The sequence below is a fragment of the Leucoraja erinacea genome, chromosome 3 (assembly GCF_028641065.1).
Source record: "Leucoraja erinacea ecotype New England chromosome 3, Leri_hhj_1, whole genome shotgun sequence".
Lineage (NCBI taxonomy): Eukaryota > Metazoa > Chordata > Chondrichthyes > Rajiformes > Rajidae > Leucoraja > Leucoraja erinaceus.
Window position 1 is genome coordinate 23,867,574 of NC_073379.1, and position 27,868 is coordinate 23,895,441.

Genomic DNA, 27,868 nt, shown 5'->3' on the forward strand with positions numbered 1-27,868 from the left:
GGGGCAATTTTACAGAAGGTCAATTAACCGACAAACGTGGTATGTGGGAGGAAACCGGAGCACCCGAAGGAAACCCATGCAGCCATGGGGAGAATGTGTAAACTCCATACAGAGAGCAACCGTAGACAGGATTGTACCCCAGTCTCTGACGCTGTAAGGCAGCAGCTCTGCCAGCTGCAGAGCGGAATCAGGCCCTTCGGCCCCACTAAGCCGACCAGCAGTCGCCCAGTTCACCAGCACCATCCTACACACTAGGGACAATTAACAATTTTACCAGAGCTAATTAAGTTACAAAATGCACGCCTTTGGAATGTGGGAGGAAACCAGAGCACCCGGAGAAAACCCACGAGGTCACAGGGAGAACGTGCAAACAACATACAGACAGCACCTGTAGTCAGGGTGGAACCCGGGTCTATGATGCTGTGAGGCAGCAACTCTACCGCTGCGCCACTGTGCAACTCCTCTCCGGTTCTCCTTCCCTCTTTGGGCTTGGGGTCGGTGAGGGAGACAGGAGCTGCCTTGTTGAATCCCACTGTAACGCTGCATTGCAGCACAGGATAGTGGCTGCGTGCGATGACCCAGCAGTGACCCAACCCGAGCACCAGCCATCCCATGCAGCATCGGCTACCTCTCCATTTATAGGTTATGAGGTCATTACCTCTCTGCCTTTCACCCGATCTTTAAAGGAAGAGTTTCATGGGGCATTAAAAACTTCTACATTTTGGCTGCTTCACTGCAGAATCCCCTCAGGGTGTGTGTTTGTTGAAGGAGTTCTCCTCCTCTCTCGGACACCCTCTCTCACTGCTCCCCCTCTGTGCTTCCTACTGGTCTACGACCATGTTTTAACCTGGGCTCGCGACCACAGCCACGTGTGTTTCCTTGCCGCATGCTTGCACCTCCATCTTGTACCCCGTGGCCTCCAATTCCAGACCTCCCAGTTCAACCCCCTTGAGATCACGCCTTCCCGAGCCAGCAATGGGCTCACCAGGCACTGTCCTGCCAGTGGTCATTTGTGGCTGGCCTTGAATTGTCCTGATCTTCCCTCACCTACAGCTCTTCACCACCCCCCCCCCCCAACTCCTACTTTCAGTCTGAAGAAGGGTTCCGACCCGAAACATCAGCCATCCCTTTTCTCTCCAGAGATGCTGCCTGACCCGCTGAGTTAACCCACCACTTTGTGTCTATCCATGCACGAGCCATGTTAGTTTAGTGATGGCAACATTCAGAGACAGACCCCCTTCATTAATTTTCAGTACCCCACTAGCAAGAGTGTTTTATTATCAAATGTACCGGAACAGAACATTAAAATTCTTACGGCACCTCAGCACCGCAACAGTTTTGTAAACATAGCACTCAATAAACAATATTATGTAGGGCTACTCAGTGGTGCAGCGGTAGAGTTGCTGCCTTACAGTGCCAGAGACCCAGGTTCGATCCTGACTATGGATGCTGTCTGTAGGGAGTTCGTACGTTCCCCCTGTGACTGTGTGGGTTTTCTCTGGGTGCTTTGGTTTCCTCCCACATTATAGGATTTGTATGTTTATGGGCCTCCGTAAATGTTCCCTAGTGTGTAGGATAGAACTAATGTATGGGTCGGCGTAGACTCGGTGGGCTGAAGGGCCTGTTTCTGCGCTGTATCTAAACCAAACTAAAATTTAACTAAGGTATATGGAAACAAAGAACTGCAGATGCTGGTTTATACGGAAGATAAACACAAGCGGATCAGGCAGCATCTCAGGGGACTCAGAATAGGTGATGTTTCGGGCTGGGACCCTTCTGAAAAAGGGTCCTGACTCAAAACGTTGACCATCTTTTTTCTCTCCGGAGATGCTCCAGCACCTTATTTCTATCTTTAAAACTAAACTAAAGCTTCTTGCTACTATGGACGTTGCTTTCAGCTGGGCTTAGCTGTAGAAATGCTGAACCCACTTCAAAGCCTCCCCTGCGTCCCCATGCTGGCCCATTGAATGGTGAGACTATATTTAATGGGCTGCCGACATTGCTGTTCCTCCCTGTCTCCATGGGCTTTGATTCCCAGCCGACCAAACAGCTGCCTGTAATTCCAGGCATTGCAAAGACTTGCTGAGTGCCCTGGGTTGTGGGAGAGAGCTGGAGGGCGTTGGCGAGTTTGGAGTCCAGCCAAATGGGATGTGGCTGCCCTCCCAGCCTTAAAGCTTTTTTCCAGGAAGGGATGAATTCAACGATACTTTATTGTCACATGTACCTGGGTACAATGAAATGCTTAGTTTTAGCATTCCTTCCGGGTAAATTCATGCAGCAGACTTCTCCTAGTCAGGACACAAAGATTCACCATGTTCCTGGCACCAACAAAGTCCCAACTAGTGTTCAAGAAGGAACTGCAGATGCTGGAAGATCGAAGGTACACAAAATTGCTGGAGAAACTCAGCGGGTGCAGCAGCATCTATGGAGCGAAGGAAATAGGCGATGTTTCGGGCCGAAACCCTTCTTCAGACTGATGGGGGGTGGTGGGAAGAAGGAAGGAAAAAGGGAGGAGGAGGAGCCCAAGGGCGGGGGGGATAGGAGGAGACAGCTCGAGGGTTAAGGAAGGGGAGGAGACAGCAAGGGCTAGCAAAATTGGGAGAACTCAACTTCATGCCATCAGGACGCAAGCTGCCCAGGCAGAATATGAGGTGCTGTTCCTCCAATTTCCGGTGTTGCTCACTCTGGCAATGGAGGAGACCCAGGACAGAGAGGTCGGATTGAGAATGGGAGGGGGAGTTGAAGTGCTGAGCCACCGGGAGCTCAGGCAGGTTATTGCGGACTGAGCGGAGGTGTTCGGCGAAACGATCGCCCAACCTCCGCTTAGTCTCCCCGATGTAAATCAGCTGACTAAATCACCAGTAAGTCACCAGTCCCAACTAGTGCTGTCTTATCTTCTCGCAGCGGCAAACCTGGCCTGCTGCCACACCTGACCACAGATGCCCCTAAACTTTGTTTAGTTTAGTTTAGATATACAGAGCGGAAACAGGACCCTTCGGCCCACCGAGTCCACGCCGATCAACCTGTACACTAGTACTATCCACACACTGAGGACAATTTACATTTTACCAAAGCCAATTAAACCCAAAACCTGGAGTGTGGGAGGAAACTGGAGCACCCGGGGGAAGCCCACGCAGGACTCAGGGAGAATGTACAAACTCCGCACAGACAGCATCTGTAGTCAGGATCGAACCTGAGTCTCTGGCGCCGTGAGGCAGCAAATCTACCGCTGTGCCACCATGCCGCCAATCACCAGCACTTCCGTGTCCCTCTTAGTTTTCGGCGGCCCCCTCTTTGCTCCTGTCTCCCCCCCCCCCCCCCCCGTCAGTTCCCTCAGCGTTCTGACCAGTCCGCTGCTGGTCGCTCGGCCCCCCCCGCCAGGTCTCTCTTTGCTCCTCGTCCCTTGTTCGGCTCCACGATGCCCAATGAGCGAGGCAGCAAGCAAGGACATACATCACTCTCTGGTGTCGGACAACCTCCCGCCATCAGTCCTCAATGTGTCCAGATGCACAAAGTAATCTGGTTAGGTGCAGCACGATGGTGCTGCTGTAGAGCTGCTGTCCTACTGCGCCAGAGACCCGCTCAATCTCGACCACGGGTGCTATCTGTAGTTTGTACGTTCTACCCGTGACCGCGTGGGTTTTCTCCGGATGCTCCAGTTTCCTCACACATTCCAAAAGACATGCAGGTTTATGGGTTAATTGGCTTCTGTAAATTGTCCTTAGTGTAAAGGATAGTACTAGAGTACGGGGATCGCAGGTCAGCACGGACTCGGTGGGCCGAAGGGCCTGTTGCCACGCTGTATCTCTAAACTAAACTAAAAAGTCACATTTGGAGTATTGTGTGGAGTTCTGGGTCACCCCATTAATGGAAGAATGTGGAGGCTTTGGAAAGGGTTGAGAATAGGTTCACCCGAATGCCGCCTGGATTCGAGGGTATTAAACACAAGGAGAGGTCGCACACTCTTGGATTGTTTTCTCTGAAATGCTGAAAAGTGAGAGATCTGACAGAAGTTAATAACATTTTGGGAGGCATAGATAGGGTAGACGGTCAGAACCTTTTACTGGTGGAAAAATCAAAGGCGAGTGGGCATAACTTGAAGATGAGTGGAGCAAAGTTTAAAGGAGATGTGAGGGCGAGGTTTATTTAACACAGAGGGCGGTGGGTGCCTGGAACGTGCTGCCAGGGGTGATGGTGGAGAGAGATTTGATAATGGTATTTAAGATGCTTTTAGATTCAGGGAATGGAGGGATATGGATCATATACAGGCTGAGGAGATTAGTCTACCTTGGCATCATGTTCGGCACGGACCTGGTGGGGCTAAAGGCCTGTTCCTGTGCTGTACTGTTCTACGCTGGTTGGAGGTCGTATCCCGACTGGAAACGTTACCTGACCATTTTCTCCAGGGATGTTAAGGGACAGAAGTTTAGGGGTAATATGAGGGGGAACTTCTTTACTCAGAGAGTGGTAGCGGTGTGGAATGAGCTTCCAGTGGAAGTGGTCTACTGGGAGGTTTACATTGGTATCATGGATTGGATGGAAGGGAATGGAGGTATGGTATGAGTGCAGGCGACTGGGAAAAAAAGTTACCTGGACCTGTAGGGCCGCGATGGCCTGTTTCCGTGCTGTAATTGTTATATGGTTATATGGTTATATGTTGCCCGATGTTGCTGAGTTACCCCAGCATTTTGTGTCTATCTTCTGTTCTACCTTCTCTGTTCAAGGTGGCAGGATGTGCAGCAGTCTGCACAATGCGCAAAACCCTTCCCTGAAGAACGTTTTAGTCCTATGAGCCTGCCGGTGGCGCAGGGGTTAAGTTACTAGACAAGTAACAGAGTCGGAGATAGCTGCCTCGATTTCCCGAGCTCAATTCCCAGCACGGCAGCTGTGGAATTTATATTCACTTGTGGGGCGGCACGGAGGTGTTGTGGTCGAGTTGCTGCCTCACAGTGTCAGAGATCCAGGTTCTCTCTGTGACCACGTGGGTTTTCTCTGGGTGCTCCCATTTCCCCTCAAGAGGTGCAGGTTTGTAGGTTAATTGGCTTCTGCAAATTGTCCCTAGTGTGTAGGATAGAATTAGTGTACGGGGTGATTATTGGTCAGCATGGACTCGGTGGTTGTTCGAGGAGCCTGTTTCCATGCTGTACAGCATCTCTAGAACTAACTTAATAATCCGAGATAATAACATTGTGCTGGAGGAAGGCAGTGGGTCGGGCAGCATCTGTGGGGGGAATGAAAACTTTCTTCAGAGCCACTAAAACCTGAGGAATTCATTGCATTGGTCATCTTATTGTCAAGCATTAAAAGCAATGAAGAGCTTAGAAGAGTACGGCACAGAGCACCTGTCCAAACTGAACATGATGCTAAATTAAAGTAATCCCCTCGAACAAAACCCAAAACAGAACGATGAAATTCTTAATTACAGCAGCACAATAGATATGTAAATATAGTAAAACCCATAATAAACAACAACAAAAGTTTATGTGGAGGAAGGAACTGCAGACGCTGGTTTAAACCAAAGATAGACACAAAATGCTGGAGTAACTCAGCGGGTCAGGCAGCATCTCTGGAAAGAAGGAAATGGGTGACGTTTTGAAACATCACCCAATCCTTCTATCCAGAGATGCTACCTGTTCTGCTGAGTTACTCCAGAGTTTTTTGTCTAAAAAAGCTTGTATGTGTATATGTGTGTGTATATATCTATATATCTATATATATATATATATATATCTATATATATATATATATATATATATATATATATATACAGTGGCTTGCAAAAGTATTCATACCCCTTGACCTTTTCCACATTTTGTCACGTTACAACCACAGACGTAAATGTATTTTATTGGGATTTTATGTGATAGACCAACACAAAGTGGTGCATAATTGTGAAGTGGAAGGAAAATGATACATGGTTTTCAAATTTTTTTACAAATAAAAAACTGAAATGTGTGGCATGCAAAAGTATTCAGCCCCCCTGAGTCTGCTCCCCCAATGGTGTGATCCCCCAACCCAATATTCCACCATGCACCCGTCTCCTCCAACGGAACTGAAGCCGTTGCCAAATGTAAGATTCCAGCACTCCCCTGCCTCCCTCAGCAGTGGATTGAAAAAAAATTCCAATTGCACCTCCCTTGCCTGCTGCAGCAGTTCCAATTGCAATACCAATTGGCCCTCCCCTTCATGTTGAAGCACTTGCTGTGATATCCCATTGAGGTGAAAAGTTCAGAGTGTTCCTGTCTTGCAACTTTGTTTTGAAGTGTGTTTGGAAGGAGCAGCGAATCAAAAGGAAGAAAGGCAGCCGACAGCCGGACGGACGGACGGCATGCGGCAGCCACAGACTTTTATATAATAACTAGACTAAGTGCAGACCCATTGGGTCTGCTCCCCCAATGGTGTGATCCCCCAACCCAATATTCCACCATGCACCCGTCTCCTCCAACGGAACTGAAGCCATTCTCAAAAGTAAGATTCCAGCACGCCCCGGCCTCCCTCAGCAGTGGATTAAAACAAAAAGCCGATTGCACCTTCCCTGCCTGCTGCAGAAGTGAAAAATTCAGAGTGTTCCTGTCTTGCAACTTTGTTTTGATGTGTGTTGGAACCTGATAGGAAGGAGCAGCCATCAACGAATCAAAAGGCAGAAAGGCATCTGTACTGCAGGCGGACGGATTTGAGTTTTATATATATATAGATATAGATAGATAGATAGATAGAGATAGATAGATAGATAGATAGATAGATAGATAGATAGATAGATATTCAATTTAATTTTTCAATTAAAAAAAACATTATTGGCATGATAAAATATATCGTTATATTGCCAAAGTATAAAACATGACATACATATACTAAAATGCATAAATATAAATTCAAGTATACAGTGCATGGATAGATACACCCCTGTACATATATATATATATATATATATACTCGCAATACACCTATCGCTCTTTATTGGTTGCTACACGTTCTTGCAGATATATATAAAATAATATATAATATATATATATATAAAACAAATAAACAATAACGTGCAAAGACTAAAATAATGCCCCCAAGTCTCAGTTTGGAGCTTATTTGTTGGTTAAAGTGTTTTATAGCCAGGTGGCCAGGTTATGGCTTCCCCAAGCCTCTGATGTAGTACTCCTAGACCTCTGATGTAGTACTCCTAGACCTCTGATGTAGTACTCCTAGACCTCTGATGTAGTACTCCTAGACCTCTGATGTAGCTTCCTGAGGTAGCCCCCTCCCTGGCCTTTGTCAAACTGCGATGATATTCTTATTCCACTCCAACCCTCCCCGCTTCCCCCCTTCGCCACCCCCCCCTCCCTCTGGTCGGTACGTGCCGTCCCCGTGTGCATGGACGTGGGTCCGTATCCTCCCGTGTGCATGGACTGACGCGTCTCCTTGTGTTTGTGGGCAGGGGCCGGCGTTTTCTTCCTGTCCTGTGCGGAGGGCGAGCGCATCAGCTTCCTGTTCGACTGCATTGTCAGAGGCATCTCGCCGACCAAGGGGCCCTTCGGCCTCAGGCCCGTGTTGCCCGGTTAGTGCGGGGGGGGGGGGGGGGGGGCATGGGGAGGGAGTGGGGATTGGGGTGGGCGGAGGAGAGGGGGTGGGGATGTGGGAGGAATGGGTTGGGGAGAGAGGAAGGGGAGAAAGAGGTTCATATGGTCCTGTTCGTGTAATAGGAGCAGAATTAGGCCATTCAGCCCATCAAGTTTACTCCACCATTCAATCATGGCTGATCTATCTCTCCCTCCTAACCCCATTCTCCTGCCTTCTCCCCAGAACCCGACACCTGTATTAATCAAGAATCTATCTACCCCTGCCTTAAAATATCCATTGGCCTCCACAGCCTTCTGTGGCAAAGAATTCCACAGATTCACCACCCTCTGACTAAAGAAATTCCACCTCATCTCCTTCCTAAAGGGGCGTCCTTTAATTCTGAGACCCTGACCTCTGGTCCTAGACTCTCCCACTGGTGGAAACATCCTCTTCACATCCACTCTATCCAAGTCTTTCACTATTTGAAGGGGGTGGAGGGTAGAAGAGGGGAGGGGAGGGAGTGACAGGAAAGGGCTGGGGGAGAGGAAAGGGGTGGGTAGATGGGAAGGGGATTGGGGAAGGGGGTGGGGGAGTGGGGTTAGTTGATGAAGATGGGGGAGAGGGCAGAGAACGGGATGGGAGGCAAAGGGGAGGAGCAGTGGATGAGGAGGGGAGGGAGGGGGGCAGAAGGAGGGGAAGGCAAAGAAAGGTGTTATTTTCCTTCATTCCAGACTGGTGAATATATTTGGGTGATGTTATCAATGTAATTTATCTTAATCATCCTCCAATCACTTCATGTTAAGTTGAAATTAGCCTGCTTTTACTGGGAGAAGTCAGTTTATGTTTATTAATGCATCCATATCTTTTCAAAGTTGTGCCTGTAAATTTATGTAATTTCTATGTAATCCTCCATTCTATGTGACGATCCTCATTTTGGCCCACTTCCCCGTATTTTGATAAAATGTAAATTGTCCTGCTTTAAGACTTTATACACAAAATTTAGAGATACAGTGTGGTTAAACAGCATCAGGACAGCTTGGCCCGAGATGCCGACCACACGAGAGTCCGCGTACACAGAGGGTGGAGGCCAGTTTGGCTATATTTAAGAGGGAGTTGTAAATCAGGGGGTCCCTGAGTGTGTGTATCATATTGATCGGCGGTGCAGGCTCGAAGGGCCGAATGGCCTACTCCTGTGTTTCTATGTGGTGGATCGCTGGTCAGTGTGGACAGTGTGGACTCAGTGGGCCAAAGGGCCCGTTTCCAAGTTGAATTTTTGAACTAAATTAAATTAACCGACAAACCTGTACGTCTTTGGAGCGTGGGAGGAAACCGGAGCACCCAGGGAATCCCCATGAGGTCACAAGGAGAACGTACAAACTCCGTACAGACAGCACCCATGGTCAGGGTGGAACCTGGGTCTCAGGCATTGTGAGGTTGCAACTCTACCGCTGTGCCACCAAACCAAAGCTTGGTTCAATTAGCCTTGTGTGGCATGGGAGTTGCAGAAGTGGGAGGTGGTTGTGGGGCCGAAGGTGCAGGGGGAGTATTGGGATGGTGTTTACCTCAGTTAATCAGGCCCTCGACTCACTCAGCCCACCAGCCCGCTACGCCATCCCAGTTATTTTCTACACACTGCGTCCAACAGAAGAGATCTCAGCGGGAGCATTCGTACGACGTGTCAATCCCGCTAAATATACCACGAACTTTAACCTTTAAAGAAATAAGTTTGGTTTGCGTGGGGCGGGGTTTGGGGAACGGGTGGGTACGTGGGAGTATTTCTGTTGTTACCTTCCAGGAACTATGAGTAAAATGACCCTCTCCAACCCGCCTGGGTTACAGAGGGAGGGCCAGGAAGACATTTCTGCAGGACAACGGTTTGGCTGAATGGATCGCGGGCATAGATTCATGGATTGCATTAAGGGAAGTGGTGGGCTATATAGAGAAAAGCTATTTCTGCCGGTGGAGGGAGTCTGGAACAAGATGTCACAGTTTACAAAACTGTAGCTGGGCCTCTGTTGCATAGGTGCATTCTCTCTCTAGCACGAGACAAGACAAAGAGTCATAGAGTCATACAGTGCGGAAACAGGCCCTTCAGCCCAATTTGCCCACACCGGCCAACATGTCTTATCTACACTTGTCCCACCTGCCTGCATTTGGCCCATATCCCTCTAAACCTATCCTATCCATGTACCTGTCTAAAAGTTTCTAAAACGTTACGATAGTGCCTGTCTCAACTATCTCCTCTGGCAGCTCATGCCATACACCATCCATCCATGAAGAAGTTGCCCTTCAGGTTCCTATTAAAGTTTTCTCCCTGAAAAACCGATGTCCTCTGGTTCTTGATTCCCCAACTCTGGGCAACAGGCTTTGTGTGTCTACCTGATCTATTCCTCTCATGATTTTGTACACCTCTATAAGTTCACCTCTCATCCTCCAGCGCTCCAAGGAATAGAGTCCCAGCCTGCTCAACCTCTGTCCATAGCTCTGGTCCTTGGGTCCTGGCAACATCCTCGTAAATCTTCTCTGTACCATTTCCAGCTTAACAACATCTTTCCTATTATAGGTTGACTAAAACTGAACAATATGCCAAGTTTGGCCTCATCAATGTCTTCCACAAATGTATCATAACCTCCCAACTCAATATAAAATGTTGAAGTAACTCACCCAGTCAGGTAGCATGTCTCGAGAAAAGGTTTGGGTGACGGCTCAAGCCGGCACCCTCCTTCAGTTTGAATGTATCAACTTTGGCACTAAAGTCTAGACTGACTACGGGTGCTGCTGTACGAAGTTTGTACCTGTACGTTCTTCCTGTGTATGAGGTGATTGCTGGTCAGAGTTGGTGGGCCACATGGCCTGTTTCCGCGCTGTATCTCTAAAGTGCCAGAGACCCGGGTTCAATCCTGACCACGAGTGCTGCCTGAATGGAGTTTGTACGTTTTCCCTGTGACCACATGGGTTTTCTCCGGGTGCTCCGGTCTCCTCCCACACTCCAAAGATGTACAGGTTTGTAGGTTAATATTTGGGCAGTTAGTACATGGGTGACCACTGGTCGATGTGGACACGGTGGGTCAAAGGGCTGTATCTCTAAACTACAGATATGTAGGTTAATTAGCCTCTGTAAAGTGTCCCTAGTGTGTAGGATAGAACTAGTGTGAACGGGTGATGGCTGGTCGGCGCGGATTCGGTGGGCCGAAGGGCCTGTTTCCATGCTGCATCTCTAAATTGCAGGCTAGTAGGTTAATTAGCTTGGTAAATTGTCCCTAGCGTGAATGGAACTAGTATGAATCGCTGGGCGGCATGGACTCAGTGGGCCGAAGGGCCTGTTTCCATGCTGTATCTCCGAAGTAAAGCAGTGGTTGCCCGGAACCGTGGCCCAATGCTCTTGGCAGTGAGCGGGGTGAGGAGCTGGGACAGTGAGATCTGGCGTTGGAGAGGAAGAAGTGCGGGTAATGGCAATGCATTCCTCCGGGTGAGAGGTCAGGAGCCTATTCTGGTGAATGGAGCAGGGTGCGATTGATGAGTTTGCCTCTGGCCAGAGCATGCATTCTGAGGTGTTCCAGTGTAACCTTGTAAGTCAGATTAAATCCCCATGGAAAGGCTCTGCGTGAAACTGGATCTTGCTCTTGGAATGTGAGTGGATGCAAGAGGAGAATGTCTGGTACTAATCCACGACAGCTGCCCTCTTCTGCTTTAATTTTGCAAGTGGAACATTCAACCCGCCAGTGTAGGATCGTCACAAACTCTTCGGGCGGCACTGTAGAGCCGCTGAAGAAAGGTCACGACCCGAAACGTCAACTATTACTTCTCTCCAGAGATGCTGCCTGACCCGCTGAGTTACTCCAGCATTTTGTGTCTATTTTCGGTATAAAGCAGCATCTGCAGTTCCTTCCTACACAGCAGAGGCGTTGCATCACAGCACCAGCGAAGCGAGTTCAATCCTGACCTCGGGTGCTGTCTGTGTGGAGTTTGCACCCTCGCCCTTTGACTGTGTGGGCTTTCTCCCACATTAGCGGTCAGTTAATTGGCTCTCAGTAAATTGCCCCGAGTGTTCAGGGAGTTTCGTTTATTATTACATGTGCCAAGGTACAGAGAAAAGCTTCTTGTTGTGTGCTATCCCGTCACTGGAAAGACTATACATGATTACAATCGAGCCATCCACAGTGTACCGATACAGGAATACCAAAGGGAATGGCAATTACTGCAAGATAGAGTCCAGTAAAGCCCGATTAAAGATAGTCTGAGGGTCTGCAATGAGGTAGATAGTAACTCAAGACAGCTCTCTAGTTGTTGTCCAGCCGATCGGCATGTAAGTCCCGATGAGGTAGAAATTGGCCGCCTCACCCGGCATGAGCGTCACATTTTCAGGGTGACTTCCAGGGGGTGGGGGGGGGGAGAGGGATTTCAAGGTGCCGGAAAATCGTTGGTTACCTGAATGTTCTTTTATCAGTGTTATTCTACTGGGGAGCTGGGGTAGTTCTGAAGGATGATGAGCTATTCACAACAGAGGCTAAACTAAGACTAGCTGCCTGCATTTGCTGCTTCAGATAGAAACCTGCCCTCTCCCATTGAATTGTAGATACCAGTATAAGCACTACCACCATCGAGGAGAGGATCAGTAACGAGGCATTGGAGTTGGAGAAACGTTTGAGTCTCCTGTCACAGTCCAGTCGGCACAGTAGTGGAGGTATGGACGCAGAACTGTACAGCACAGCAACAGGCCATTCGGCCCAGCATGTCAATGCTACCCTTGACGCCAAGCACACTAATCCCATCTGCTTGCCTGAATTCTCCATCACTGCCCATTCACGTGCCTTTCAAAAGCCACTACCATAAATGCCTCCACCACCACCCTTGGCAGCACTATCCAGACTTGCCCTGCACTTACCCATTGAGGAGCAGCATTACAGACCCGGTTTCGATCCTGACGTCGGATGCTGTCCGTGTGTGGTGTTTGCTTCTGTTCTCCCTGTGACCGCATGGGTTACCAGCAGTTTCCGTCCACATCCCAAAGATGTGCGAGTTTGTAAGTTAAGTGGCTGCTGTAAATTGCCCACAGAATGTCGGGAGTGGATGAGAAAGTGGGATAACAGAACTAGTGTGAACTCGCATGTACTCAATGGGCCGAAGGGCCTGTTTCAATGCTGTATCCCTAAACTAAACATTCCCCCTCTGACCTTAAAGTAATATCCTCTGGTCTTTGACATTTCCAACCCTGATTGTCTACCCTATCAATGCCGCCCTTCTATCAGGTCTCCCCTCAGCCGGCAACACTCCAGAGAAAGCAATACAGTTTGTCCAGTCACCTCTTGTGGCTAATACCCTCTAATGCAAATGCAAGGAGGTTTAATGAGTTAGCACAACGTACCCAACCCCCAGAGCTACCCTCTTAAGCTATACTCACAAGTTAATTACCCCCCCCACACCCCCGCTGGGCCACCTCTAAGCTCTCTCTCCTCTAATTTCCCCCCCCCTCTACCCCTCCCCACCCCCCCCTCTCCACTCTTTACCTCTCCCTCCTCTCTCTCCCCCCCCCCCCCACCCCTCCCCCTCTACCCCCTCCCCCTCCCCCCTACCCCCCCTCCTCCTCCCTCTCCCCCCTCCCCTCCCTCTTCCCCCTCCTATCTCTCCTACCTCTCCCCTCCGCTCCCTCTCCCTCTCCCCCTACCCCCCTCCCCCCTCCCCTCCTCTCCCCCCTACCTCTCCCCTTCCCCCCCTCCCTCTCCCCCCCCCCCTCCCCCCCTCCTTCCTCTCCATCTCCCCCTCTCCCCCCTCCCCCCTCCCTCTCCCCCCCCTCCCTCCCTCCCCCTCCCTCTGACCGCAGTCTCCCCCTCCACCCTCTCTATCCCTCCTCCTCCCCTGTCCCCAGGTGATGACCGCAGTCTGTCCAGCTCCACCGAGTCCTCGGACACCAGCCAGTCGGACACGGCGAGCGTGGGCAGCCGCCTGACGCTGTGGGCGGAGCAGCAGCCAGCGGCCCCGGGCCCGGGGGGCGGCTCAGGCTCAGGCCCAGGCCCAGGGCCACAGGAGGCGGGCAGGAGGCCGGGCCCGGAGGCCTCGGGCTCTGCTAGGCCTCACGCCCCTGCCAAGCCTCCGCGCTGCCGCCGGCTGCAGGAGGTGGGTCGCCAGGGCTCGTCGGACAGCGGCATCGCCACGGCCAGCCACTCGTCGTCGTCGGGCAGCTTCTCCTCCTGCGCCGGCAGCGATGAGTTCGGCTCCCAGGCCAGCCTGATGCCGGCGGCCAGAACCGCACCAACGGCCCGGGCCTGGTGCAACTGTGGCTCCGGCCTCGACTACCGCGTCCCTGCCGCCCTCCAGCACCACCACTACGACAGCCCGAGGAGCATCCTGCAGCCACCCGGGCCTCGAGGGGAGGAGGAGGAGGAGGCAGCCGGGGCATGCGACAGCTGCGGCCCAGCCCCCGCCATGGCACCGGCACCACCCCTCATCGCCACCTGCCTCAGCTGTGGAGGCCTCAAGGTAAGGCCGCACAAGTAGTCGCTACAAGTTATCATAAGTTGCCAAATGTAGTTGCTATAAGTTGCCATAATGAATGAATGAATAAGTTTATTGGCCAAGTATTCACATACAAGGAATTTACCTTGGTGCTCCGCACGCAAGTGACAACATGACATACAGTGATAGTTAGGAATGACACATAAAACATTAAACGTTAATAATAAAACATTATTGATTAAACATGTGAATTAAATAAAATACCAGAGCAAAAGCAGGCTACAGATTGAGTAGAGCTACTACTCATGGAAAAAAAGCTGTTTTTATGTCTGGCTGTGGCAGCTTTGACAATCCGGAGTAGCCTTCCAGAGGGAAGTGATTCAAAGAGTTGGTGGCCAGGGTGAGAGGGGTCAAAGACGATCTTGCCCGCTCACTTCCTGGCCCTTGCAGTGTACAGTTGGTGAATGGGGGGAAGGTTGCAGCCAATAAACTTCTCAGCTCATCGGACGATTTGCTGCAGCCTCCGGATGTCGTGCTTGGTGGCTGAGCCAAACCAGACCATGATGGAGAAAGTGAGGACAGACTCTACGTTGGCCGTCTAGAATTGGACCATCATTGCCTGTGGCACATTGTGTTTCCTCAGCTGCCGCAGGAAGTACATCCTCTGTTGTGCCTTTTTGACTGTGGAGTGGATGGTGGGCCCCCATTTAAGGTCCTTGGAGATGATGGTTCCCAGGAACTTAAAAGACTCCACAGATGTGAGGGGGAGCTCTCTTAAAGTCTACAATCAATTCCACTGTCTTAAGAGCATTGAGCTCCAGGTTGTTGCGATGGCACCAGGTGGCCAGCTGTGTCACTTCCTGTCTGTAGGCAGATTCTTCCCCATCCTGGATCTGTCCAATCAGGGTTGTGTCATCTGCAAACTTGAGAAGCTTGACAGAGGAGTCAGTGGAGGTGCAGTCATTGGTGTAGTTCTAAGTTTTCATAAGTTGCCAAAAGTAGGCCATAAGTTGTGAAAAGTTGTTATAAGCTATCATAAGTTGTCAAAAGTTGTCATAAGTTGGCAAAAGTAGTTATACAGTGTCCTCCATAATGTTTGAGACAAAGACCCATCATTTATTTATTTGCCTCTGTATTCCACAATTTGAGATTTGTAATAGAAAAAAAATCACATGTGGTTAAAGTGCACATTGTCAGATTTTATTAAAGGCCATTTTTTTACATTTTGGTTTCACCATGTAGAAATGACAGCCGTGTTTATACATAGTCTCGCCATTCTAGGGCACCGTAATGTTAGGGACACATGGCTTCACAGGTGTTTATAATTGCTCAGATGTGTTTAATTGCCTCCTTCATGCAGGTATAAGAGAGCTCTCAGCACCTAGTCTTTCCTCCAGTCTTTCCATCACCTTTGGAAACTTTTATTGCTGTTTATCAACATAAGGACCAAAGTTGTGCCAATGAAAGGCAAAGAAGCCATTATGAGACTGTGAAACAAGAATAAAACTGTCAGAGACATCAGCCAAACCTTAGGCTCACCAAAATCAACTGTTTGGAACATCATTAAGAAGAAAGAGAGTACTAGTGAGCTTACTAATCGCAAAGGGACTGGCAGGCCAAGGAAGACCTCCACAGCTGATGACAGAAGAATTCTCTCTATAATAAAGAAAAATTCCCAAACAGCTGTCCAACAGATCAGAAACACTCTTCAGGTGTGGATTTGTCAATGACCACTGTTCGCTGAAGACTTCATGAACAGAAATACAGAGGCTACACTGCAAGATGCAAACCACTGGTTAGCTGCAAAAATAGGATGGCCAGATTACAGTTTGCCAATAAGTACTTAAAAGAGCAACCACAGTTCTGGAAAAAGGTCTTGTGGACAGATGAGATGAAGGTTAACTTATATCAGAGTGATGGCAAGAGCAAAGTATCGATGAGAGAAGGAGGGGGGCACTCTAGTTTTATACTCTCCTCCCATTTGGATAAAATGTGTAACTATTCTTCTTATTTATGCCCCTCATGATTTTACATACCTTTATGAGGTCAGATGAGTAAGTGTAATGGTCTTCTTATTTTTTGTGCTGTACCAAGCTCGATGGGCTTTTCGTCACATACTCTTTCATGAGGTCACGTCTGATGAAACCCACTGTAATCTGTAATGGTGAGTAAGGACATGGGAATTCCTCCGTCTACGCCGCATCTGCTCCACGGATGAGGCGTTCCACACCAGGACATCTGAAATGTCCTCATTATTCAGGGAACGGGGGTTCCCCTCCTCCACCATAAATGAGGCTTCCCATACCCCCGCAACACTGCCTCCACCATAAACAGGGCCAGTTTCTGTGCTGTAACAACTCTATGGCTCGAACATCAAGCTCGAGTCAGGCTCAGTCAGGTTGTGAACAGATAAACTTCCCTTCTCACTTCATGATCTGCAAAACGTTCTTTAACAACATCCAAGACCACAAGAAATTGCAGAGAATTGAAGACGCAGCCCAGACCATCACACAAACCAATCTCCCTTCCACTGACTCCATTTACACCTCACACTACCTCGGCAAGGCCATCATCCTAATCAAGGATGAGTCGCACCCCAGCCATTCCCTCTTCTCCCCTCTCTCTTCAGGCAAAAGGTATAGAACTGTGCAAAAGCACACCTCCAGATTCAAGGCCAGTTTCTTCCGAGCTGTTTCAGGCAACTGAACCACCCTGCCAACAACCAGAGGGCAGTCCTGAGCTAATATCTACTCATTAGAACTGAACCACCCTGCCAACAACCAGACAGTCCTGAGCTAATATCTACTCATTAGAGACTCAGACTATCTTCGATTGGACTTTACTGGACTTAATCTTGCACAAAACCCTATTCAAGTTATTCATTTTATTGTGTATCTGTACACTGTGGACAGCTCGATTAGAATCATATATTGTCTTTCCACTGACACAACAAAAGCTTTTCACTGTACATGTACATGTGACAATAAATTAAATTAAACTAACAAATATTGTATTTATTGTTGTTGTACAGGGAACAACAGCCTCACAATTGGGACCCTCGCCTACCCTAGGTGCCACAGGTAAGAATGGGCAACTCATTACGTTCTCCTTATTTTGATAAAACATTATTGGGCAAAAACCCCAGTAAGAGGGTTAGTGGGTGGAAATTGTCGATCGCTAAATTAATATTCCTGTGTGTTGGGATTGGGTGATATACTCACCTGATGAATTTTTATATATTTTTTTAAAATCAGCTGAGATTAAAGGGCGTCTAGTTGTTTGCAAGTTTACAAGCCAAGAATGCAAAAGGACAAATGAAAGCGTGAAAAAGTGCTGGAGTAACTCAGCGGGTCAGGCAGCATCAATGGATAGGTGACGTTTCGGGTCCTTCTTTTGAAGAATGTGTGAGGAAGGATCTCGACACAAAATTTTTAATCCGGGGGGGGGGGGGGGGGGGGGGGTAGATATACTCACACAACATTTCACAAGTATCTACATGAGCACATGAATCGCCATGGCACAGAAGGCTACATCCCAAGTGTTGGTAAATGAAGTAGTTCAGATTGTTTTTTGATGTTGGGGCTACAGGTTCCGGTAACTGATCCCATGAAAGGGTTCATTCATGGACTTGCAACCTTTAACCCTGCTTCAATCCACACAGCTGCTGCCTGAGCCGTTGAGTTTATCCAACAACTATTTTTTGTTTCACCTTGAGATAAATGTACATGACTACAGGGTGATTAGTTGCAGGCATATTGAGTAAACATAGAACATATCTGAATGTTTGGAAGAAACTGCCTCACCTTGCTCACAAGGAAGTCTATCAGGGTTTAGCAAGGGGTGGAGCTTGTCAAGTTGAAAAGGGTGGAGAAAAGGGTACATGGATGTTGCCAGGACTTGAGGGCCTGAGCTATAGGTAGAGGTTGAGCAGGCTAGAACTTTGTTCCTTGGAGTGCCGGAGGATGAGGGGTGATCTTATAGAGGCGTACTACATCATGAGAGGAATAAATCGGGTGAAGGCACGGATTATTTTACCCAGAGTAGGGGAATCGAGAACCGGAGGACTTAGATTGAAGGTGAGGGGGAAAAGATTTAATGGGAACCTGAGGGGAACTGTTTTTTATGCAAAGGGTGGTGGTGTATGAGTGAGCTGCCGGAGGAGATAGTTGAGGCAGGTACTATTGCACGTTTAAGAAACATTTAGGATGAGGCATGTTGATCGGTGTAGGCTATTTGGGCTGAAGGGCCTGATTCCACGTTGTATGACTCTGGATAAATCCTTTTTCTTACTGGTGTGGTCGTATCACTAACATGTTTCCACTAGTAGGAAAGTCTACGACCAGAAGCCATAGCCTCAGAATTAAAGGACATTTTAGGAAGGAGATGAGGAGGAATTTCTTTAGTCAGATTGTGGTGAATCTGTGGAATTCATTGCCACAGAAAACTGTGGAGGCCAAGTCAATAGATATTTTTAAGGCAGAGATCGATAGTGTCTTGATTAGTACGGGTGTCAGGGGTTATGGAGAGAAGGGAGGAGAAAGGGGTTAAGAGGGAAAGATATATCAGCCATGATTGAATGGCGGAGTAGACTTGATGGGCTGAATGGTCTCATTCTGCTCCTATCGTTTATGAACTTATGATTGTTGCGTTAACCCATTTGGAAGGATTGTGTTGACCACCATATCAGTGCACTTCACTGATCTCTACTGGCTTATTCTCACCTTTGGAGTACAAGGAATCAGCAAGGACTGTGAACATGACCACAGACCTATTAAAAATTTCCTTCACACGGTGAAAAAGAACACCGAAGTTTGCATCTCCCACCAAAAAAAAGCAGGGGAGTTTATGGGAGCCCATGTTAGGTGGTCACCTTACCTCGATGGTATTGTGGGGTGCTGGGTCTGTGAGGTATGTTTAACCCTCTTCATGGTAATATTAAATTACATTATGTCCCTTAAATCTACAGTAAAGATCTGCTGTTAATAATTAATGAGTAGTGAGTTGATGTGAAAGTGGGATAACAATGTAAATGGGTGATCGATGGTCGTCAGGGTCTCGGTGGGCCAAAGGGCCTGTTTCCATGCTGTGTCGCTAAACTAAACGGGCCTATTTGTTTATAATACAATTTCAATCGGGAAGTAGAAAGCCACTTAAAAGTTACTTTGGAAATTAACATTCAGTAAAAAAGCTGTCTTAGATTTAAACAGTAGAGATGGAAAAAAAAGTTAATTTCTTGTAACCTCCCGCAATAATCAGACACCATTTCTCTTTTAAGAACTGATAATAGTCTGTCAGTTTCACGGCAGAAGGCCATTGAAATTGACAAGCAATCGCATGTATTGACACTTCAGCAATAATACTCTATTTATCAATGCATCATATTGCCTGTAGTATATTTAGCTTGCAGTATCAAAAAGAAATGACATTGAAAAACCTTTATTTTCTGAAAATCTTGCAGAAAAAGTAACTAAGTCTGACACTCTCTGCTTCCTGAACCCCTTTGCCCCCACTGATGCATTTGTTTTTATAACACAATTTACTATAATATGAACGTTGTCAGGAATGCTTCTACCCTGTATCATGTTGCAGCAGAGCGATCTGTACAGGATGTGGGTATTGGTTTATTACTGCCACGTGCACTGAGATACAGTGGAAAAACCTGGTGTGCTAACCAGTCAAATCAAACTATACCTGAGCACAATCAAGCCGGACACAAGTACAACAGGTAGTGCAAAGAAAATTAAAAAAAGTTGCTGTAAAACTGTCTGGATAACAAGTCTGAGCAGAGTATAGGAGTAACGAGATCTGATTTGGTGAGGATGGAAAGGCAGGGGAATCAATATCAAAGACCTTTGCCGGAGAGAATCATTCACATTTCTAGCTTGTTCACCAGTCACAGGTTACAGCTTCTCTTTGTCCACCTTGGTTATGTATCTATTAATTGGCCTTGCCCTATCAAAATTACAATTCTTGAATCTTGATTAATAAGGGTGTCGGGGTTATGGGGAGAAAGCAGGAGAATGGGGGTTGAGATGGAAAGATAGATCAGCCACAATTGAATGGTGGAGTAGACTTGATGGGCCGAATGGCCCAATTCTTCGATTCCTTGTGACCTTATGACCTTATTAGCAAGGGTGTCAGGGGTTATGAAGAGAAAGCAGGAGAATGTGGTTGAGAGGGAAAGATAGATAAGCCATGATTTAATGGCGGAGTAGACTTGATAGGCTGAATGGCTTAATTCTGCTCCTGTAACTTATGAACTGTATCTTTAAAGTCTAAAGTAAAGTCCAAAGAAATATTTTGTCAGTGTTTGAGCAACCACCCTGAGCTGCTAATTGCCTCATGACATTTTGCGATGATCTTAGATGCACTGGGACAAGATGTTAATATATTGTGACACACGCCCTCTCATGTATCAAAGGCCCTCGTTTGAAGGGTTCAGTCACAACACATTCCCTCGGCAATTATAGACGGACGATGATGATTAAACAGAGTAACTGCACCCGACACTTTAATTTGAAGTCCTTATCCGTCACCTTACATTGAAGGACCTCTACACATGGAAGGGTACTTAAATAGATCAAAGGAAATGTGAACTGCTCCACCTTTTCATCTGTTGCTGGCCTTGCTTTGATCTGGCCTTTTCTTACCTCTAGTTCCCTTCCTCTCTACTTTCAGTCTGAGGAAAGGTTGTGACCTAAAACGTCACCCATCCTTTTTCTCTGATGATGCTGCCAGACCCGCTGAGTTACTCCAGCACTTTGCATCTTATTTTCGGTACAAACCAGCAGCTGCAATTCCTTCCTACACACAGGAAATGTATTTTGGTATCTACCAATAGAAGTGCAGGATAATATTTAGTATAGGCCCCTCGGGTAGGTAGATGGGTTTGTGCAGATGGGCAAAAAAACTTGGCATGGATATGGTGGGCCGAAGGGCCTGATTCTGTGCTGAGCATCACAGGTTCTAGTGATCAAGTGAATATACATCAAGACTGTCTCTTAGCCCTTATCCCCAACCAGTCTGAAGAAGGGTTTCGACCCGAAACATCACCCATTCCACCTCTCCAGTTGACTTGAGTTTATTGTCACGTGTACCTTGGCACAGTGAGAAACTTTTTCATTGTGTGCTATCCAGTCAGAGGAAAGACAATACATGATTACATTTGAGCCATCCGCAGTGTACAGATACATGATAAAGGGAAGATTGTTAATAACTTTTAGTGCAAGGTAAATTTCAGAAAAGTCTGATCATAGATAGTCCGAGGGTCTCCAATCACGTAGATAGTAGCTCAGGACTGCTCTATAGTTCTGGTAGGATGGTTCAGATGTCTGATAACAGCTGGGCAGAAACTGTCCCTGAATCTGGAGGTGTATGTTTTCACATTTCTACACCTTTTGCTCGATGGGAGAAGGGAGAAGAGGGAGTCATAAAGGTGTGGCTCGCCCTTGATTATGTTGGTGGTCTTGCTGAGGCAGTGTGAGGTGTAAATGGAGTCAATGGAAGGGAGGTTGGTTTACGTGGTGGTCTGGTTTGTGTCCGCAATTTTCTGCAATTTCTTGCGGTCCTGGTTGGAGCTGTTCCCAAACCATGCTGTGATGCATCCCAATAAAATGCTTTCCACGGCACATCTGTAGAGGTTGGTGAGAGTTTGTTGGGGACATGCCGAACTTCCTAAGCCTTCACAGGTAAGTAGAGGTATTGGTGTGCTTTCTCGGCCATTGCTTTTTGCATGGCATTTGGAGAAGTATAGTGGTAAAGAGGAGGAACCTTTCTCCTCCTGTGCTGTGGGCCCGCCTGCCAAAGGTGCGACCTTCTGTAAAATGTGTCTGGCTCTTTCTGTCACGGAGCAGGGTCCGGTGTGGAAGTCGGTGGGAAGGCCGGCAGATTCGACCTGTACGCTCTGCTCAGGTCCCAGATCGTACAGCGCAAGGAGCAGCGACGGGTGGCCGGCCAGACCAAAGTCAAACACAGTGGGAGTTGGCAGAGCGTTTTTGGGGACCGTTACGGCACGCTGTGGGACTTCAGGAGCGGGCGCCTCAACGAGCACCGTGTGACAAGAGACAGGCAGGAGGATTCAGCTGCCGGGGGCTACGCATTGAGGCGCAGCTGTTCTGTGGAGGGTGGAACCGCGGCGGCGGTGCCCCGGGGGCAGTGTGCCAAGGCACCCGGAGGTGGTGGCAAAGGAGCTGCCCCTCCGCTGAGGCATTCCGGCAACCCCCTATACCAGGTCATGGCGGCCGCAGGTCATTCCCAGCCGGGACAGGGAGACGGAACGGGCCGGAGTCAGGGGTATCGGCCGCTGAGCGATGTCTGGAGGGAGCTGGAGCGGGGTGGAGACGGCCGCCAGGTGGTCTCTGTGCCCGGGAGGCTGCTGGCTGCCATGACCAAGGTGCGGACCTTCCCCGGCACCAGGGAGCCAGCCGCTCGCCGGGCAGTCGCCCTCCACCCTGCCGCCGAGCCCTACCTGCTCCTGCAGGCTCCCGGAGAGCCGCACATCTGCCAGCCAGCACCACAGCGTCGGGAGCCCCAGGTGGAGGAGGCGAGGGGACACGGAGTCCCCGGGAAACACGGCGAGGAGTGGAGCAGACCAAGACTGTATCTCCCGAACCCAAGGACCGCGACACAGGAGCACGCAGAATACAGCACCCCCTCTCGGAAGCCAGGACTGGCCCAACACAGCCACCTGATTGAAGGTAAACCAACACATAGCTCTACATTGTTAGTTTACCCCCCTCCCCAACCAGGGTCACCATTACCCACAGGGTCCACACTCTTCCCCTAAACATGGGTGTCCTCTCCCTCTCATTTACTGTTCCACTGTTCACCTGTTTCTCCCCCTCTGAAGGTACAGCACCTCCTATCTCACCTCTTTAGTCTGAGGGTGGTGAATCTGTGCAATTCATTGCCACAGACGGCTGTGGAGGCCACGACGTTGGATATTTTTTACGATGGAGATAGACAGATTCTTGATCAGTTCTGGTGTCAGAGGTTATGGGGAGAAGGCAGGAGAATAAGGTTAAGAGGGAAAGATACATCAGCCATAATGGAATGGTGGAGTAGACGTGATGGGCCGAGTGCCCTAATTCTTCTCCTATCGCTTATGAGTTTTGATGCCCAGGATCTGTCATTTGGACAGGTACATGGATAGGGTAGGTTTAATTCAGTAGTTTGTTTACAAGCCAAATGCATTCACGTTGCATTCTCTAATTTCAGGTGCCATCCCCCACACTCGGCCCCTCGATCCACCCACATCCTCATCCTCCCACACTGATACGGCACAATGGCCCAGCGGTAGAGTTGCTGCCTCACGGCATCAGAGAACCAGGTTCCATCATGACCATGGGTGCTGTGTGTACAGTTTGTACGTTCTACCTGTGACCCAGTGGGTTTCCTCCGGGTGCTCCGGTTTCCTCCCACATTGCAAAGATGTGAGGGCTTATAGGTTAATTGTCTTGTGTAAATTGTCCCTGGTGTGCAGGATAGAACTAGTGTTGGGGTGAATGCTGGTCGATATGGACTCAGTGGGCTGAGGGGCCTGTTTCTACGCTGTATCTCTAAACTAGAGACTCTTTGTTACCTCAGCATCTCCCCCCCCCCATCCAGCTGCTTCCTCACCCACACCATCCACCCTTCGTCTTCACATGGTCCATGTCCCCTTTTCCTCCCCCCCCCTCTCTTGCCATCAGCCGCCCCTATTTCCCTTATTTAGTCCCACACTCCACCTTCCTCTCCCATCAGATTCCATGACTCACTACCATTCCCTTTTCTTCCACTCCTCACTGGAGTCTCCATTATTCAAGGGATGTAGCTCAAACGCGGGCAAATTGGGACTAGCGTTGATGGGGCATCTTGGTTGACGTGCACAAGTTAGACCATTTTAATGTGTGACTCGAGGACTCCATTCCACTGCCCAGCCACTTTCTCCGTCATTCCAAAGCTTAACCCAGTGTCTGCTGTTCCATTTCCCCAGTGTCCCATAACAAGATTCTCCACTATTCAAAATAATGGCTGACTTCCCCCTTTTGCCATTGCAAGGTCTCACTTACAGTCATTGTCGAACCGATCTCCCCTTCCATCTCCATCCATTCGAGAAGCACAATCGACACTGTGATGGTTGGATCAATGTTGGCCATCTTTCCAGTTGCTGGAGGTGGAACAGTCATAGAGGAAACTTGTGGGTGGGGAGGGGTGGAATTTGATGGGTTCGATTGGGCACAGTCAATAATAATGGCACAAAGCTGGGCAATCCAACCATTAGAAATTACAGCCAACAGATGGACTGTTGGGAAGAAGAATTTCCACAGCAATGGGCAAAGATTGAGCGAAGATTGAAAATATTCAGTTGAATTGTTGGGAGCCCATTACGCCTTTAGAAAAGAAACGAGGAATAATTTGTTTAGAAGAATTCTTCGTCACAGACGGCTATGGAGGATAAGCCATTGGGTATTATTAAAGTGGAGATTGACAGGTTCTTGATTAGTAAGGGCGTCAAAGTTTTGGGGGGGGGGGGGGGGGGGAGGGAAGGCAGGAGAGAGAAAGCTAGATCAGCCATGATTGAATGGTGGAGTAGACTCGATGGGCTGAATGGCCCTACTGCTGCTCCTAAAGCTTGTGAACCTGAGCAATGCTCCAATGATTCCCTTCCTTATAACACTGTCATCTTACGGTACCTTCATCCATCCCACCTCCCATTAGCATCTTTGCCTTCCTCAATGTTACCACCTATCCTAACATGTGCCATGATTTGCATGGGCTGAATGGCCTGCATCCAACCCTCTGGTCCTTAAAGCAACCCATCACCTGATGGTGTCTCCATCCATCTCCATCACCTCATCTCTATGCTGACTGTTACTTGTTGGTGTGCCCACCGTATTTACCACGGGTGCATGTCCACTGGTGTTTATGATTAACCCTTCACCAACTGGAGTATCTGTCGTCCTCCCTCTCCCTGTCCTTTCCCACTCCCTCTCTGAAGAATCACCTCTGACAGAACTGTGTTTCCTAGTTTTGTGTGCTGTTTATAATATCCTCTTGTCACCAATAAAGATAAATCTCCCAACATTTGTCTGTGTGACCGTGTCTTCTTTGTTTCTCTCTGAAATCTCTCTTGCATGAGTTATTTCTTTAATCCTCTTTGGTTTTGACCTGGTTTGTTTAATATACTGACACACACTCTGCATTAGGATTGCCGTCTGTAGACTTTATCTAATCATAATTTTACACTCCAACCCCTCACGAGTGTTTATTCTTCTTGGCTGCTTTACACACCTTCCCATCTTTTGTCATTGGATGCCCACCAGTCTCCTGACTCTTTGTCCGCTGATCTATTGTGGCCACCCGATTACAAATGTTGGCAATATACGACGGGAAGGAGGTGAACAAGAAGGTCAGGAGATCAGGGCAAAAATGTGACACAAAGTGCTGGAGTAACTCAGCGGGTTAGGTAGCATCTCTGGGAGAGAAAAGGATTGGTCATGTTTTGGGTCGGGACGCTTCTTCAGACTGAGTGTACGGTCCTGACCCGAGACATCACCTATCCTTTTTCTCCACCCATGCTGCCCAACCCGCTGAGTTACTCCAGCACTCTGTGCCTTTCTTTGGTATAAACCAGCATCTGCAGTTCCGTGCTTCTATGATCTATTGTAGCCACCTGACTGAATGTTGGCAGGTTACGATGGGAAGGAGGTAAATGTGAATATCATGGGATCAGGGCGACAAAGTGCTGGAGGAACTCAGCATGTCAGGCAGGATCTCCGGAGAACATGGATAGGTGCCTGCCTGAGGTCATCTGCCGCTGGCCCTGCTTTGTCCTGGTCTTTACTCGCCTCCAGTTCTTCTCCTTACCTATCCTCAGTCTGAAGAAGGGACCCGACCCAAAACATCACCTATCCATTTTCTCCACAGATGCTGCCTGACCCGCTGAGTTACTCTGGTATTTTGAGTCTTATGGTTAAGTGAAGATAGATAAAAAATGCTGGCATAATTCAGTGGGTCAGGCAGCTTCTATGGAGAAGGAAGGGGTGCCACTTTGGGTAGAGAACCTTCTTCAGACTCGGGGGAGAAGGAAACGAGGTATGAAGAGGTACAATGAATCACAGAGGGGGTGCAGCGAGAGAGGGGCTGCAGAACTCTTGTAGGAGAGAGGAGGAAAACTTCTTCAAAGTAGAGGATAGGTGACGTGTTTGCCTGACCCAAAACGTCACCTATTTATTTGTTCCAGAGATGCTGCCTGATCCTCTGGGTTACTCCAGCACTCAGGGCCCTTTTGTGTAAACCAGTATCTGCAGTTCCTTGTTTCCAGGATGAAAAAGTGTAGGCGTAGCAGCCATCATGAGTATGGACTTGTGGGCTCGAATATTTTGTCTCCAACCGTTGCTTCCCAATCCCACAACCTCTTTGGTCAAGGGAAGAGGCCACTACATCACCATCTGGTTTCTCTCCAAGCCGCATGCATTCATGGACAAGTTGTTGTCGCTTCATGGTCACTGGGTTTGCCTTGGACCTCCCATCCCAACAGCATTATATTGCAAAGCTAAAGCCTGCGGTGTTTTGATGGTGCAGTCTTAAACTGTACACCTGGATTTTCCTAAGATGCATGGAAAATTGTGCACTGTATGTTTTAGAATTTCAGAATTTGACTAAGTATTATTTTGTTACTTCACTGGGATATGGTCAGCATTTATTGCCCACCCTGCCACTTTGGACCACTGACTGTACAGTAGACTTTAAAGTTACAGCGTGAAAACAGGCCCTTCAGCCCACCGAGTCTGCGCCGACCAGCCTTTACCCCGTACACTGCACACGAGGAACAATTTACAGTTTTTACTGCAGCCAATTAACCTACAAACAACGTCTTTGGAGTGGTGGGGAGTGGGAACGGAGCACCTGGAGAAAACCCACGCGGTCACGGGGAGAAGGTACAAACTCCGTAGAGATAGCACCCGTAGTCACAGCTGTCGTTCTAGTGAAGGTACTTCTAGTGAAGCTGTCGTTCTAGTGAAGTGCTGTAGGATGTAGAGACCCAGTGATGATGAAGCAATGGACGTTACACACCACTAAAAAAGCCATGGACGTTACACGCCTTCAGAGCCATCTTGGTTTCCATTGGATCTGGAAGGCAGAGTAAAGAAAAATTCCTAAAGGTTCTCCAGGTATATTAAGAGTAAAGGGAGAGAATAGGTGCCCTTAATGATCAGCATGGGTATCTATGTGTGGAGCGACAAGTGATCGGTGAAAACTTTAGAGAATGTTTCTCATCAGATTTTGACTGTGGAAAAAATCATAAAAGTTAAGCAATTTAGGCAAGTGAATTGTGATGTCTTGGACATATGCAAAGTACCAAAGAGGAGGCATTGGCAGTTTTGATGTGCATTAAGGTGGATAAATCCACAGGGCCTGACCAAGTGCACCCTCAGACCTTTTGGAAAGCAAGGAAATAAATTGTGGTGGCCCTTGCTGAGATCCTTGCTACAGAGATTGTTCGTTATTAATTTAAATGACTTTAGTTAAGTTTACAGTGAAAAGCTTTTGATGCAAGCTAACCAGCAGCGGAAAGACAATACATGGTTACAATTGAGCCATCCACATTATAGATACTTGATAAAGGGAATAACATGAATAATGTTTAGTGCAAGGTAAAGCCAGATCAAAGATAGTCCATGGGTTTCCAATGAGGTAGATAGTAGCTCAGGACAGCTCTCTAGTTGTTGGTTGGATGGTTCAGTTGTTTGATAGAATAACTGGGAAGAAACTGTCCCTGAACCGAGAGGAGTAAATGTTTACACTTCTCTATCTCTTGCCCGTTGGGAGAGGGGAGAAGAGGGAGTGACGGGGTGCGACTCATCCTTGATTATGCTGGTGACCT

The 27,868-nt window shown here is 48.3% G+C and overlaps 1 protein-coding gene across 1 annotated transcript in view; it reads left to right on the forward strand.

Annotated features, from left to right (window-relative positions):
* Positions 1–27,868, forward strand: part of dok7b (docking protein 7b) — a 62,014-nt gene that overhangs the window by 18,925 nt on the left and 15,221 nt on the right. The window contains exons 5-8 of the mRNA XM_055630567.1: positions 7,427–7,546; positions 12,125–12,232; positions 13,415–14,025; positions 17,033–17,081. Of these exons, the coding sequence (XP_055486542.1) occupies positions 7,427–7,546; positions 12,125–12,232; positions 13,415–14,025; positions 17,033–17,081 (888 nt within the window). The remainder of the gene's footprint in view (positions 1–7,426; positions 7,547–12,124; positions 12,233–13,414; positions 14,026–17,032; positions 17,082–27,868) is intronic.